Raw genomic sequence first — 15,998 nt, 5'->3', positions numbered from 1 at the left:
GCCTTCATGGTCAGTTCTCAATCTGGGCTGATAGGAGACCCTCTGAAAACACCAAAGCCTGCACCTCCAGGAGTGGGGCCAGGTTCAGTGGCTCCAGAAACCCCCGGGAGTCCACTGCACAGACTCCCTCATCTCTGTCTCTGACTCTGTCTCTCTCTCTCTCTCTCTCTCCACCCCGCCCTTCCCATCTGTGGGCTTGGTTTTTCCCCATTTTTTTATTTTTAGGCGAAGTCTCGCTATGTCACCCAGGCTGAAGTGCAATGGTGCGATCTTGGCTCTCTGCACCCTCCGCCTCCCAGGTTCAAGTGATTCTCCTTCCTCAGCCTCCCGAGTAGCTGGGATTACAGGCGCCTCCCACCAAGCCTCGCTATAATTTTTGTATTTTTTTGGTAGAGACGGAGTTTCACCATATTGGCCAGGCTGGTCTCGAACTCCTGGGCTCAAGTGATTCTCCCACCTACGGCATCTGAAAGTGCTGGGATTACAGGCATGAACCACCTCACCTGGCTGGTTTTTCCCCATTCCTGAGCAGGATCTCATGAAGGGGTCCCCGCAACTACCAACAGGTTTTTCCAGTTCAACCATTCCCTGGGAGAGAGAGGGCCTCTTTTCTCATCATTCCAGCAAGGCTCCCGGGGGCGATGCTTACTGGCCAGACTGTGTACCCGGCAATGACCCCCACTCCGAGTGGCCAGTCCTGAGACATGTCTGGGGGAGGGGTCAGCCTGGCCCAGCCTTGTGGAGGGCGGGTGGGGAGGGCTGGTCTCCCGGAGCAAACCCAGCAGCTGCCAGGGAGAAGAGCTGGGTGTGCGCAGGCAGAAACAGCACCAGTCCCCAGCGGGGTCCCTCAGGGCTCTCCTCCTGCACACGTGAACGCTGACGTCAGCACTGACGTTCTGTCCGGCTGGCAGCTCTGTCCTCCTGTCTGAGAATGGGAGCAGCCGTTGATGCGAACTCCTCAGGAGAGGCTGCGTACGGTGCAATTAATCCAGGCCACCCAAGCCAGACAGCGGATTAGCATCTCAACAGGGGCTACTGGGCGTTTGAGTCCTTATTAATGAGAAGTTGCCGCTGTGAAGCAGGTGGGGGAAACAGGTGTACAAACCCACGCAATCAGTAAAAAACGCCTGCGGGAAATGGACCCATAAAAAATCCAGCAGCAGTGACGGTAGCCCAGCGTGCCAGGGAACCGTCGCTTTTCCAACTTGCTTTCTTCCTGGCTCTGTCGGTAGTCAGCATGGTCCGTGGAAATCAACGAGAACTTGCCCGCCAGAAAACATGAAGAAAACCCAGGAAATTAGCAAGGGAAGAAGAAAAGAGGATAGCTTGACCACCTCTCAGAGAAAGCAGGGGGACTCTGAGATCATGCAACAAAACAGGAGGCAGTTAATGAGAAATCTATGCAGACGAGAAAAATGATAACTGGCTATTTGGAAAACCTGGATGCTACTGCCAACTGGGTGCCTCGTAAGCCCTAAGATTAAGATTTTGTAGAGTGAACAGTCATGACATATAACTTATCCTTTAAAAAGATTTTAAACTTTACCTTTCAGATTGACTTGGTGCGATGTTTTAGAAGCATTCTTCAAAGAATAAAACACTAGGCCGGGCGCGGTGTATTATGCCTATAATCCCAGCACTTTGGGAGGCCGAGACGGGTGGATCACCTGAGGGAGTTCGAGACCAGCCTGACCAACATGGAGAAACCCCATCTCTACTAAAAAAAAAATACAAAATTAGCCAGGCGTGGTGGCACATGCCAGTAATCCCAGCTACTAGGGAGGCTGAGGCAGGAGAATCGCTTGAACCCAGAAGGCAGAGGTTGCGATGAGCCAAGATCGCGCCATTGCACTCCAGCCTGGGCAACAAGAGCGAAACTCCATCTCAAAAAATAAATAAATAAATAAATAAATAAAAATAAAACACCATGGAAAAAAAAAAGTCCAGTGGCTCAGCAAAAGAAATTACTGTGAACAAAACTCGTGCAGAAACTTTTGTGTGTTTTGAAGGATTTTGTCCAATGCAAGTTTTCCCTATTTGATTTTTTCACCTAAAATAGCATTTCTTCATGGACAGTGTAACATTTTGAGCTCACGGAGTACTGTGGAGCGCAGTCAGTGCATTTAGAAATGACTTTCAACTTCTGGCCGAGCACGGTGGCTCACGCCTGTAATCCCAGCACTTTGGGAGGCCGAGGCGGGCAGATCACCTGAGATCAGGAGTTCGCGACATGCATTACATCGTTTCTTACTTTTCAAGGAAAAACGTGTTGTGCAACTTGAGCAACATGGAGAAACCTCGTCTCTACTGAAAATACAAAATTAGCCAGGCGTGGTGGCTCATGCCTGTAATCCCAGCTACTCGGGAGGCTGAGGCAGGAGAATTGCTTGAACCCGGGAGAAGGATGTTGCGGTGAGCCGAGATTGCACCACTGCACTCCATCCTGGGCAACAAGAGTGAAATTCTGTCTCACAAAAAAAAAAAAGAAATGACTTTAAATTTCTATCACATGAGAATAAAGCCCTATTTCAAAAAGTGATGCAGAGAAATTTGAGGGTTCTCAGAGAATGGTGGGCTCCAGGCCTCTCTCACTCACTCACACATGAACATGCTTACGTGTAAATTTACATCTGTGTGTTAGGTACTAACGTAGTGTGTGCTCTACAGAACATGTGAAAAATAGAAAATCTTAACAGGTGAGAAAAAAATAAGAATAGAAATTTCAATCTTCTGCACATGGAAGGGTTATCTGGGTACACGTGGTCCATTTTAGAAAAAATCAATTAAAGAAGGTTTGACTTAAACATTTTGGGTTCAAATATGAAGAATGTTTGTAAACAGGCAGAGAGGAGCAGTTTCTTGATCTCCTAACTTCTAATTTAAGAAATGAAGGCCGGGTGCAGTGGCTCATGCCTGTAATCCCAGCCCTTTGGGAGACCGAGGCGGGTGGGTCACGAGGTCAGGAGTTCAAGACCAGCCTGGCCAACATGGTGAAACCCCATCTCTACTCAAAATACAAAAAATTAGCTGGGCATGGTGGTGGGCGCCTGTAATCCCAGCTACTCAGGAGGCTGAGGCAGGAGAATTGCTTGAACCTGGGAGGCGGAGGTTGCAGTGAGCGGAGATCACGCCATTGCACTCTAGCCCGGGCAACAGAAGTGAAACTCTGTCTAAAAAAAAAAAAGAAAAGAAAAGAAAAGAAAAGAAAAGAAAGAAAGAAAGAAAGAAAGAAAGAAAGAAAGAAAGAAAGAAAGGTGGCCCCGTTAATGTTTATGCCAAGACAGCAGGCATGACCTGGAAGTGTCCGAAGCCACAGGGCATCTTGCTTCCGGGGCGGATGAATGAATCAAATCGCACCTATTTTGAGGCAAGCAAGGACTCTATGACTTCAGGAGCCCTGGTGGGTGGACAGAAGCTCCCTGCTCCCCTGGCCTGTCTACCCAGCAGCGCTTTGGCCAGTCCCATTCCTGTACTTCTGAGCCTGCCTGCCAGTCCCTCCTCACATGCACACTATGGCTTTTTGCGTGGTATTGAGTGTCCCGGAGCCCCAAACCACAGGGTCAACCCCATGAAAGAAACAGGGACTCTGCTCTCATCCACTCGCCCCTGCCCCCCGCGTAATCCCCTGGTGCTCACACAGCCCCACCGTAAAGTTTTTCTAGCTCCCTGGCAGACTTGTGCTCCTGTTCGCCAGATCAAAGCCCAGTGACCTGAGTGGCCTGTCCCCAGCAGAGGCCACTAGTCCCTGTTGACCCACCCAGTTGGGAAAGGCATGGGTTGAACTTTAACCATTAGGCTCAGGGGTTGGGATGAGTTTCTACAAAAAGAGGTGGGTACACGCCAGTCCACAGTGGTCCTGATCAAAGTGAGAACAGACAGCAGGGAACATCACCCTCTTCAGATTGGAGTCAGTGGGAACAGACCCAAGATGTTGGGGAGGAACACTTGGAAGACCTCAGCTTTCTCCTTCTTGGTTGAGCAGATGTGGGCCCCTCTCTGGAGTCGTTCGATGAGGCCAGGGCAATGGTGTTCTCAGCGTTCCTGTGCATGGCAAACCAGCAATAACACTTGTAAGTAGAGCCTGAAATTTCCTAAGTGTGACTGGATCCTTGTCTTAGCTGATGGGGTCTTTCGAGAGGAGAGAGGAGAGACCGTCCTGAGCCAGATGGGTTCAGATTTCCACTCAGTTTTTTTTTTTTTTTTTTTTTTAAGATGGAGTCTCGCTCTGTGGCCCAGGCTGGAGTACAGTGACGTGATCTCGGCTCACCACAACCTCCACCTCCCGGGTTCAAGTGATTCTCCTGCCTCAGCTTCCTGAGTAGCTGGGACTATAGGCGCATGCCACCACTCCTGGCTAATTTTTCGTATTTTTAGTAGAGACAGGGTTTCACCGTGTTAGCCAGGTTGGTCTCGAACTCCTGACCTCGCGATCCTCCTGTCTCAGCTTCCCAAAGTGCTGGGATTACAGGCGTCAGCCACGGCGCCCGGCCCTCTTTTTTCTTTTTTTGATGAAGTTTTGCTCTTTTGCCCAGGCTAGAGTGCAATGGCATGATCTCGGCTCACTGCAACCTCTGCCCTCCAGGTTCAAGTGATTCTCCTGCCTCAGCCTCCAAAGTAACTGGGACTACAGGCACCCGCCACCGCACCCGGCTAATTTTTTGTATTTTGGTAGAGATGGGGTTTCACCATGTTGGCCAGGCTGGTCTCGAACTCCTGACCTCAGGTGATCCACCCACCTCGGCCTCCCAAAGTGCTAGGATTACAGGCGTGAGCCACCGTGCCTGGCCACACTCCATTTCTCTTGTATTTGGTGACCTGGGGTAAATCATTTAGCCTCCGTTTCAGGGGTCCTGGGGAGGGCAAGATGCTGGGAGCAGGCAGGTAGTCCGTGTTTGCACAAGACACACTGGCACGACTCACCATCCAGACCCGGCGGAATGGGCTGCACTAACCAGTCACGATCGCTCCTAAACTCTTCGGCAGAGAACGCTTTCAAGCAAACCTGTAACAAATAAACCACTCAGCCAGCTCTGCCAAGAAACTGCCCCGTGCCAGCCCCTCCTGGCTTCATGGTCAGTGCCTTGTGACCTTGGACGAGGCGCTTCCTCTTTCTGGGTCTCAGGTGCTTCCTCCGTAGAATGAGAGCCTGCTTTGGCAGCTGCCAAGTTCTCTTCTAACTCAAATCTTCCACGCGTTCCAAGTTTGGGCCATTGAAAGAGCATGGGCTTAGGAGCATGGGCTTAGGAGCCAGACCCCAGGCATGCAGTGCGACTGACGCTTGCTGAGGTGGAGCCTCAGCAGGTCTTCACCCCCAAGCCTCTGTGTCCTTATCTCGAGATGGGGGTGGTCAGACTTTCTCTCCAGGGCCATGGAAGGATGACACGATGCGTGTAGAAAGCCTGGCCCACCCCAGACTCTCAGTGAGCTACACTCATTCCTTCTGTTGGGGTCCACACCTGTGGACTGGAGTGCAGTGGTGCGATCTCGGCTCACTGCAGCCTCTGCCTCCTGGGTTCAAGCGATCCTCTTGACTCAGCCTCCCAAGTAGCTGGGACTACAGGCGTGTGCCACCACGCCCAACTAATTTCTGTATTTTTAGTAGAGATGGGATTTCGCCATGTTGGCCAGGCTGGTCTCAAACTCCCGACCTCAAGTGGTCTACCTGCCTCGGCCTCCTAAAGTGCTGGGATTACAGGCGTGAGCCACCGCACCCACCTCCCTTTTTTATTCTTAGTACGACCGTCAAGAGCGCTAGCCTGCCTAGATTGGAATCTTGCCCCACTGCTCTATGGCTGTTGCCCCTCTGTGACTTTCCTTTATTTTTTGAGACTAATTTCTGTCTTATTGCCCAGGCTGGAGCGCAGTGGTGCCATCTCTAGCTCACTGCAACCTCCACCTCCCAGGTTCAAGCAATTCTCCTGCCTCAGCCTCCCGAGTAGCTGGAATTACAGGCATGCGCCACCACATCCGGCTAATTTTGTATTTTTAGTAGATACAGGGTTTCTCCATGTTGCTCAGTGTGGTCATGAACTCCCAGCCTCAGGTGATCCGCCCACCTCAGCCTCCCAAAGTGCTGGGATTGCAGGCGTGAGCCACTGCGCCCGGCTGTCCCCTCTGTGACTTTCTTAACTTCCCCCAGCCTTGGTTTTGTCATCTGTAACAGGGGGTTGATAATGGTGCTTACTGCACAGTGTCGTTGGGAGAAGGGTCCGAGGTGGGGACTGCAAAGGCTGGGGACAGCACATGGCTCCAGGAAGCCCTTGCTAGACGCCAGCTGCTGCTGTTGCTAACACAGGCAGCGGTGGGTGCCCTGTGTCTATTTAAGCATTTCCCTGTCAGTGGGCAGCAGGTAGCATCCCATTTCTTACTGTGGCAACATGTCCTCTTACATCGTGTGCTAGAGAGAGTCATATTCTGTATCGGCACCTAAATCCATTTACACCATGGTCCTCAATCTGTTCCCAGTGAACAGAGGGCTCTGCCAAATCATTTCAGAGTTCCACAAAGAGCAGAATATTCTGCCAAGCAGAGAAGATTGGAACATCGTAAGGAATTCATCCTTCTATGTCGGTGTTTTATTTATGGGCATTCTGAAGATTATTTCACTTGGAAAAAGAATATTGTTACTAAAAATTATTGAAAAATCACTGGTGGTTTGGCCTTGAGAGAAAAGTCAGAGTTACAAAACGCTAAGTGATAATTTTAGAACCAGGCATGGGGGCTCACACCTGTAATCCCAGCACTATTTTGGGAGGCTGATGTGGGAGGACAGCTCAAGCACAGGAGTTCAAGATCAGCCTGGGCAACATAGCAAGAACCCATCTCTAAAAAAAAAAAAATTAAAAAATTAACAGGACATCGTGGCACACACCTATCATCCCAGCTACTTGGGAGGCTGAGGCAGGAGGATCACTGACCCCAGGAATTTCAGGCTGCAGTGAGCCCTGATCAGGCCACTGCACTCCAGCCTGGGCTACACAGCAAGACTCTGTCTAAGAAAAAATAATTTTAGGGATCATTTAATGTTTTCTAGTCATGTTTCAGCGTGTGCACTGGCAGTGCCCATCTGTTCCTAAGTGTATGATCAGCAACATTACGTTGGTAACTTAAAATTGGCCATGGTGAAAGTATTTACACCACAGTCATTGGTAAACCCTAGAAATCAAAGATTCTAAATTCCTGGGAGAACGGCTTATTAAACCTCAACCAGCACACTGCTGCACATTTTTGGACATTTTACTGGGTATTTCCTGCTAAGGTGTGTGTGAGACTTCTTGCGTTTGGCTCCCCCTGGGCTGATCGTGGCTGGGCTGGGCTCCCCACTCTGGGTGGGTCCAGGCCTGCTCACTGCATCTCTCATCCTCCCTCCGCAGCCACCTGAGGCCTGTTCTTCTCACGGCGGAGGGCGGGCACTCACAGGGCGAGGCCAGCAGTGCCCATGTATTCCAAGCTACTGCTCACGTCATGTCTGCTAATGTCCCAGTGGTCAAAGCAGGTCACCAGGTGGCCAAGCCTGGTGACAATGGGGGAGGGGATAGCTTCTCCCATGGAGGTCAAAGGGGAAGGAATTTGAGATTTGCTGAACCACCATCAAACCTGGAGACTGAGAATGCATCGGGGAGATGGGGTCTCCTTCCAGACTGCGCCCGTGTGAATTAGGGGCAAATACTGGCCTCCTGGGGCAGGGGACTTGGCGTCTTTGATTCCATGTCCCCTGCACCTGGGCCAGGGCTTGACCCATAGGAGCAGCTCTGTAAATATTTGTTGACTGATTGAAAAAGAGGATAACGTTTGTATTGCCTCCCATCGGAGCCCTACTGGAATTAGCACAGAACCTACGTTGCTGGGCACCAGGGTTGGCTGTGTGGAGATTGGAAGCCTATTCAGCATCCAGGTGGCATCGCCTCCGTGCAGGTGGCAATGAGCCCATCCTTTTGTTGGGTGACACACACTGAGTTCAACGCGGGTGTTTCATTGTTGGTGGGCCCGTTGGTGCAGCTCAGTAAACAGAACCTAAAATTACCCGCTCTTCCTACAACCTGTGTCTCTGTGAGCCAGGGAAGCCTGCGTCTCTGGTCTAGATGCGCGCCTCCTCTGTGGCATCAGTGGCTTTGGGGTTCTGTCTACATTCAGGTCTGTGTAGCCATGTTAAATGCCCCTTGCCCAGCAGGGAGGACGGGAGGCAGCGGCCGTGGGAGGGGGGTAGAGTGCACTCAGTCCTGCTTCCCGTTGGATGCAAGGGAGATTTGTGAGGCTTCAAAGGGGCTTTTTTTTTTTTCTTAGATAGAGTCTGCCTCTTGTTGCTCAGGCTGGCGTGCAATAGCGCAATCTCAGCTCACTGCAACCTCCACCTCCTGAGTTCAAGTGATTCTCCTGCCTCAGCCTCCCAAGTAGTTGAGTAGCTGGGATTACAGGCAGGCACGACCACGCCCGGCCTCAGAGAGGCTCTTTGGAGAGAACAGTCAATGGAAGTTCAGGGCTGCTGGTGTCGTTCTGAATTAAAGCAGACGCTGGGACAAAGGACACACAGACAGAGGCCCCTGTTGTGGCCGCCGGCTCCCGCGTCCATAGTTGTCCATCGCGTGAGAGAGAACAGAACGCATCTGCAGGATGCCGCAGGGCCCACCGTTTCCCAGCGCCGGCTTAGTCACTGCTTTCGGGCACTTAGCGAGTTCTGTGTGTGACCGCAGGCTTGTGCTGGGCTGTAAGGCAGGGGCAGGGAAATGCATCCTCCCCGTCTACCATGCGTCGGAAGGCACTCCAGGCCTTCGCCAGCGCCAGCGAGCTTATTTTCTCAGCAAAGCTGCTGTGATTCTACTCCCTTATTCTCCTTCCTGCAGATAAAGAAACTGAGACTGGGAGAAGGTGGTAAATAATATGCCAGGTAACTCGGAGAGTGAGTGGGGAGAGCCGCCAGGGTTTTGGCCCACAGATGTGTCTTCCCCACTGCACAATGTGTAAAACTTAAAAAATTACTTGGCAAGGTCAGGCACAGTGGTTTATGCCTGTAATCCCAGCACTTTGGGAGGCCGAGGCAGGTGGATCACCTGAAGTCAGGAGTTCGAGAATAGCCTGGCCAACATGGTGAAACCCCGTCTCTACTAAAAATACAAAAATTAGCCGGGCGTGGTGGTAGGCACCTGTAATCCCAGCTACTCGGGAGACTGAGGCAGGAGAATCACTTGAACCCGGGAGGCGGAGGTTGCAGTGAACTGAGATTACGCCAGTGCACTCCAGCCCTGGCAACAGAGTGAGACTCAATCTGAAAAAAAAAAAAAAAAAAAAAATTACTTGACAACACCTGAACGTTGGGACACCCTACCTGAACATCTGTATTTCTATCTTCTCTTTAAAAATCCAGGCTGGGCGCAGTGGCTCACGCCTATAATCCCAGCACTTTGGGAGGCCGAGGCAGGCAGATCACAAGGTCAGGAGATCGAGACCATCCTAGCCAACACGGTGAAACCACGTCTCTACTAAAAATACAAAAATTCCCCAGGCGTGGTGGCACATGCCTGTAACCCCAGCTACTTGGGAGGCTGAGGCAGGAGAATCGCCTGAACCAGGGTGTTGGAGCTTGCAGTGAGCCGAGATCGCGTCACTGCACTCCAGCCTGGGCCACAGAAGGAGACTCTGTCTCAAAAAAAAAAAAAAAAATAGATCCAAAGATCTGGCAGCAGAGGGCTCCCTCTCCCACCCAGTGGGGTAGCAGCAGCCCCTCTCAGAACCACCCTGTGCTGTCCACACGCCGCAGTCCCCACTGCTCCCTCCTGCCCACCCAGCCTGCCAGGGAGGGCCCGTTGCCCACAGCAGCTTTACTCGTCAGCATCCTCTGCCCTCACAACATGTCCACTTTAATAGGGAAGCCAGGCGCCTGGGTCTGATGTTGACGGGATTCAGGCCTCAGGTTCCACTGGGGAAGGGTCCGGGGCGGCGGGGGGGTCCTTGCCGCTGGTCTACAAAGAACAGAGGAACACTCTGGAGATCTGGACACCAGCCTGGAGCAGCCAGAAGCTCTAGCAGAGACTCCCAGAGGCCAGGATCTCAGTTCAGACTGCAGCGAGCTTGCTGGATGTCTTGGAAAAGGGACTGCAGCCCCTGGCCCTCTGCTTTCCCATCTGTAAGAGGCAGGGGCAGTTAATCCACACTAGGGATTATTCATTCAACAAACATTCATAGTGCCAGATGCCGTCGGAGCACGGGAATGCACGGGCCAGAAAAATGACTAAGCCCCTGCTGAGATTCTGGTTACGAGACAGACAGCAGACCCCTAGCAGATGTTACCACGCACGTTGACAGGGGAGAGAAAACCCAAGAGAGAAAATTAAAATAAACAGGCACACAACCAACCTACTATCTATCATCACCATTATCTCACATAGGGCTTTTTAACACTGACGAGTAGAAGATGCGATTTTAGAACAAACATTCTGCGATTTTGCAATCTTTGACTTAAAAATGTATTGTACATTCTACTGACCTCTGATGGGTTACTTATTTTTTTTTTTTTTTTTTGAGATGGAGTCTCGCTCTATCGCCCAGGCTGGAGTGCAGTGGCGCTATCTCGGCTCACTGCAAGCTCCGCCTCCCGGGCTCACACCATTCTCCTGCCTCAGCCTCCTGAGTAGCTGGGACTACCGGCGCCCACCACTGTGCCCGGCTAATTTTTTGTATTTTTAGTAGAGACCGGGTTTCACGGTGTTAGCCAGGATGGTCTTGATCTCCTGACTTTGTGATCCGCCCACCTCAGCCTCCCAAAGTGCTGGGATTATAGGCGTGAGCAACTGCACCTGGCCTGATGGTTTACTTATTAAATAACAGCTAAAAATTTTTTCAAGTTCATTAAAGAACAAAACACAGCAATGCGCTAACCATTCGACTTAGGTGGAGACGCATTTCTGACAGGGCTATACGTCTTTTTTTTTTTTTTTTTTTTTGAGACCGAATTTGCTCTTGTCATCTAGGCAGGAATGCAATGGTGCCATCTCTGCTCACTGCAATCTCCGCCTCCCACATTCAAGCCATACTCCTGCCTCAGCCTCCCGGGCACCTGGGATTACAGGCGCCCGCCACCACACCCAGCTAATTTTTACATTTTCAATAACGATGGGGTTTTACCATGTTGGTCAGGCTGGTCTCAAACTCCTGACCTCAGGCGATCTGCCCACCTTGCTTCCAAAAGTGCTGGGTTTAGAGGTGTGAGCCACTGTTCCTGACCTCTGAACTGTTTTTGATTAATGGCTCTTACTTTAAAAATGACAATCAAAGCAGTTTGAAATGAGCCTCGAGGAAGTAGGTAGAGGGGCTGCCACTCTGCTTAATTTTCTCCACACTGGGGTCTCATTTCCTCCTTGCCAGAGGGCTTGGACAGTGGGACTTCCAAAGCAGATCCAGTTTCCACAGGACCACAAGGTGGGGTACCTGTGAGTGGGAAGGGAGGTTTCAAGCCCTTTCTGAGAGACAAGAGCCCCACTGCACTCAGCCTGCCTTCCCCACAGCACCCTCCTCCACCCACCTGCCCTCCCCAAGGTCTCTCCAGACTTCCTGTGGCCACTCTGTGACGAGGGCAACACAAAAGTCAAAAACCCATCAACACAGGCGGCACGGGCCGAGAGGGAGTTGCTTCCGGGTGGGAAAGAAAGTCCCCGAGTGGTGCAGAAAGGAGAGGAGCAGGCAAGTACCCTGTGGGCACGTTTCCAGCTGCGCAGGGGCCCCCACGCGCCCGTTTCCCGTGGGTCAGTTTCCCGTGAGCCAGGACCTGAGGGGTCTCGTGCGGCCGGGTTTCTGCCCTGTCCTTCCAAGACACAGGATGAAGCTCATGCCTCACTCAGGGTCTCCGTCTCTCTCCCTGCAGTGCACCCACTCTGGACGGTCCCGGTCTCCGTGCCAGGGGGCACCCGGCAGTCTCCTATTAACATCCAGTGGAGGGACAGCGTCTATGACCCCCAGCTGAAGCCACTCAGGGTCTCCTATGACGCGGCATCCTGCCTGTACATCTGGAACACTGGCTACCTCTTCCAGGTGGAATTTGACGATGCCACCGAGGCATCAGGTGAGTGCCAGCTGGGGCTCGAGGGCTTTGTCCTCTCCCGTTGTTCTGGCAGCAGGGTCAAGAGCTTCGCGGAGAAGGGGGAGGAGAGCAGGAAGGTGCTGCTTTCCTTGTGCTGCTGGGGCAGGGACAGAGACTCGCTTGAGGGAGGACACACCCGGGGGATGGTGTGAAGGTTCTCGAGGGGACAGGAGCCTGGTGCTCACTTTACAGATGAGAATACCGCCGGCACCTGCATGCACACAGGTGCACCTAGCAAAGAAAAACCCCTTCCCGTGGGGCTCGCCTTGCAGCGGGTGGGAGGAAGAGACAAGCTCATTGAAATGCGAACACTTTGCGCGTCGGAAGAGGAACTCAGAAGGCAGCGGTGGCTGGACGCCCATGCTGGCCTTGATCATCTAGGCAGAGGCCTGCAAGGAAGTTGGGACCACAGCAGGGCAGGGGCATTGGGAGCCTGGAAATGAGACCACTGCAGGCTTGAGCAGGCAGTGACCTGGCCGACATTTTATTTCATTTCATTTCATTTTTCATTTCATTTCATTTCATTTTATATTGAGACAGAGTCTTGCTCTGTCATTCAGGATGGAGTGCCGTGGCGCAATCTCAGCTCACTGCAATGTCTATCTCCTGGTTCAAGTGATTCTCCTGCCTCAGCCTGAGTAACTGGGATTACAGGTGTCTGCCACCATGCCCGGCTAATTTTTGTATTTTTAGCAGAAATGGGATGTCGCCACGTTGGCCAGACTGCTCTCGAACTCCTGACCTCAGGTGATCTGCCCACCTTGGCCTCCCAAAGTGCTGGGGTTACAGGCGTGAGCCACCGCGCCCGGCCCTGGCTGACCTTTTAAATGGATCCCCCAGCTGCTGTGAGGACAGACTGAGCAGGCGCCTGGAGGGGAGCAGGGGTTAAATAGGAGGCAGTCCGGGGAGATGCAGGTGGGAGACGGTGGTGGAGGGACGGGGTGGGCTGGGAGGTGACTTGAGAGGTCCTGAAAGCCACCAAGCCCTTACTAGGTTCCAGCGCTTGGCCAAGGGCTTCTGCAGATCATCTCATCAAACCTTCACCATGATTCTCGGAAGTTCCAGGCAGATGCTCTGAGGTTTGGGAAGGTTCTCTCTATGCCTATTATGTTTGCATTTTTATCAGGACTGGCTGCCAGGTCCTACCTGGTGTTTTCCCAGCACCAGCTGGTGTCACTGTAAGCTGCCTTCCTGCGGAACGCCTGCTCTCCCTCCTGCTGCGAGCCTGGAATTGGGCCACGCGCTGGGTATCAGGTGCCTATGTGAACAGCTCCCAATAAACCCTTGGGCACTGAGTTGCTAGTGAGCTGCTCTGGTACAGAACACGTCACACTGGTTTACTGTTTCAGCTGGTTTAGGGGAGAATTAAGTCCGTCCTGTCCGTCTCCCCTGGTGAGGACTCCAGAAGCTCCTGCCTGGGGCCCTCCAGACAGCCCAGACACCTCTTCGCGTGGCTGATCTCGCTCTGCGTCCTTTTGCTGAATGTAGCTTAGCTCTGAGGGTGGCTCTGTGCTGGACCCAGTGACTCTTCCTGGGGAATCATCAAACCTGGGGTCCCCAAAGCAGCCGCAGCCCCACATCCTCTCCGGCAGGCATCCCATCTGCCTCCTATCGGGTGCGTCCCACATGCCTGGGGATCTTGCTCACTCACTGTTGCTCCCATGAGGATGTAACTCCGCTGGGGCAGGTTTTTGTCTTATTTGATATTTTATGCGCCAGGCATCCTAGGCCCTCAGCAAATTGATGGATGAACAGAGTTGAAGGCATAAATGAGCCTCCTTTTCTTCCTCTGTGATTGGGGAGAGAAGGGATGGCCACTGCAAAGGCTGCAGGGAGAGAATCGAGGCCACCCCAGGCCGGCACTCAGCACCACATCTGCACAGAAACTCCCACATGGCTGCCAGCACGCCCGGACCTGCTTCCACGCTTCTGTGTTATCCAAGTGGGACCAACAAGCGGGACGGTGCCCCCACGCTCACCTTCATGCCCTCTCGCTGTGCATGCGGAGGCAGCATTCACCTTCCTTACACTAAACATGCTCACCGGGGCTTCCCCAGCTCCTGCTGTCACGGGGAGGTCTGCCCAGCTGCGTCCCAGCTTCGTCATGACATGGTGCTTGCATTTCAGCCACTTAAATCTGCATATGCCTAGAAATTCTCAACACAGGGGACCTCGGTGAGCAGGCACGGTGCCCACGGATGAGTGCGCTGAGCCGTATGTGCAGGCCTTCCTGGAGCCCGGGGAGAGGCACCCCATGGAGAGTAGAGGCCCAGCCTGAGCCTGCTCCTGCCTCTAATGCAGCTGCTGTTGGGGGCAGGGCGTGAGAGCTTCTTCTCCGTGCCAGGCCCTACACAGTGCATCGCAAACACCACGGCTTGGTCCTTCCAGTGTCTCTCTCTCCTTTCGAAGGTGAGAAGGAGCCACGCTGCCTATATGCTCAGTGCCATTCACAGTTGCTTCATCAGGCTCCACTGCAACCCCCAGGGATGCTTCCCGTGTGGGGCTTGCTGAGTGCCAGCAGCAGTAACCCCAACTCCAGCCAACGTAAGCAAAGTGCAACTTCTTGGAAGGACAAGACCAGCTCGGAGAAGAAGAGGGAAAGTTGGACAACCACATCTTGGGAGGCACAGACCAGGCCAGCTTCGGGGACCAGGGAGCAGGGATTTTTGCATTCATTTATTTAGTTGCCAGTGGTTTTTCTCCCCTTGTTGGTCTGTTCCAAGTTCAAATGCCCAAGAAGCAACTCAGATTGGCTTTTCAGTTTTAATGTGGTTATATTATTTAAAAATTCTTCATGCAGCCACTTCAAAATATTGAACAACCAAAAATAGTTCCTGAACTTTTAATTGTTTGGGTTAATAGTTGTGTGAATGTATTAGTAATTTTGAGAAAAATAGTTGTCATGGATACAGATGAGTTGCTATGGGATTCATATTCCTCCTGCATAATTTTTAGATGTGGCCGTGGGTCTCACTGATATTTCAATAACCGATTTGTTTCCTCTAAGTCGTAAAGTATAAACTTTGAAGGTTATTTTGGACTTTTGTTTGTTATTTTACAAAATAAATTCCCAAGGCAAAGGGTCTGGTAGCTGACCCTGAGCTGACACCCAGCCCTCAGCCGGTGGAGCATCAGGCACCCGGCTAATGTCCTCACCAAGACCTCATGCAGTGGGGAACAGGGCGCCCCAGGGGAATCCTGATACTACTCCCAGAAGGAGGAAGGGATGTGGACAGACCCGCTTTAAAAGCACTGCCAGGCTGGGCGAGCTGGCTCATGCTTATAATCCCAGCACTTTGGGAAGCCGAGGTGGGTGGATCACCTGAGGTCAGAAGTTCAAGATCAGCCTGGCCAACATGGTGAAACCCCATCTCTACTAAAAATACAAAAATTAGCCAGGTTGGTGGCGCACACCTGTGGTTCCAGTTCCTCGGGGGACTGAGGCAGGAGAATCGCTTGAATTTGGGAGGTGGAGTTTGCAGTGAGCAGAGATCGAGCCACTGCACTCCAGCTTGGGTGACAGAGCGAGACTCCAAAAAAAAAAAAAGCGCTGCCACCTATGAATAGCAGCATGGCACAAAACAGAAGCCACTAGAGAGAGTATTGCAGGACCCTCATTTTACGTAAGAACAAATGAAGGCTCAGAGAAGGGGCGACTGCCAAGGGTGAGTGACCTAGTACAAGGAGCCGGCTTCCGTTCCGACTGCAGATTCTAGCCCTTCACCAACTCACTTCTTCTCACCAAGGGCTTCACTTGCACCACTGCAGTCTTCCTTTCAACAGTCGTGGGAGATACAAACCAGTCCCCATTTTACAGATGCGAAAAAGGAGGCTCGGGAACTCCTCGGCCAGAGGCCACAGAGGCCTCCCAATGGGACTCCGTGCTCTGCAAAGAAGGGAATCTGGGGAGCAGGCACCGTTTAGAGAA

At 52.2% G+C, this 15,998-nt stretch overlaps 1 protein-coding gene and 1 pseudogene across 2 annotated transcripts in view; both read left to right on the top strand.

Annotated features, from left to right (window-relative positions):
* The first annotated feature begins 1,237 nt into the window (after nt 1-1,237).
* Nucleotides 1,238-1,478, top strand: LOC134729373 (small EDRK-rich factor 1-like; annotated as a pseudogene).
* A 2,450-nt stretch (nt 1,479-3,928) lies between these two features.
* The window catches only part of CA5A (carbonic anhydrase 5A), a 53,460-nt gene continuing 41,390 nt past the window's right edge, over nt 3,929-15,998 (top strand). For both annotated transcript variants that reach the window (XM_063598057.1, XM_055099902.2), the window contains exons 1-2: nt 3,929-4,070; nt 11,855-12,052. In XM_063598057.1, coding sequence (XP_063454127.1) covers nt 3,929-4,070; nt 11,855-12,052 — 340 coding nt within the window. The remainder of the gene's footprint in view (nt 4,071-11,854; nt 12,053-15,998) is intronic.

The sequence above is a fragment of the Pan paniscus genome, chromosome 18 (genome assembly GCF_029289425.2).
Source record: "Pan paniscus chromosome 18, NHGRI_mPanPan1-v2.0_pri, whole genome shotgun sequence".
NCBI classification, from domain to species: domain Eukaryota; kingdom Metazoa; phylum Chordata; class Mammalia; order Primates; family Hominidae; genus Pan; species Pan paniscus.
Note: the sequence above shows the minus strand (reverse complement) of the source record. Positions and strands in the feature narration are given on the sequence as shown.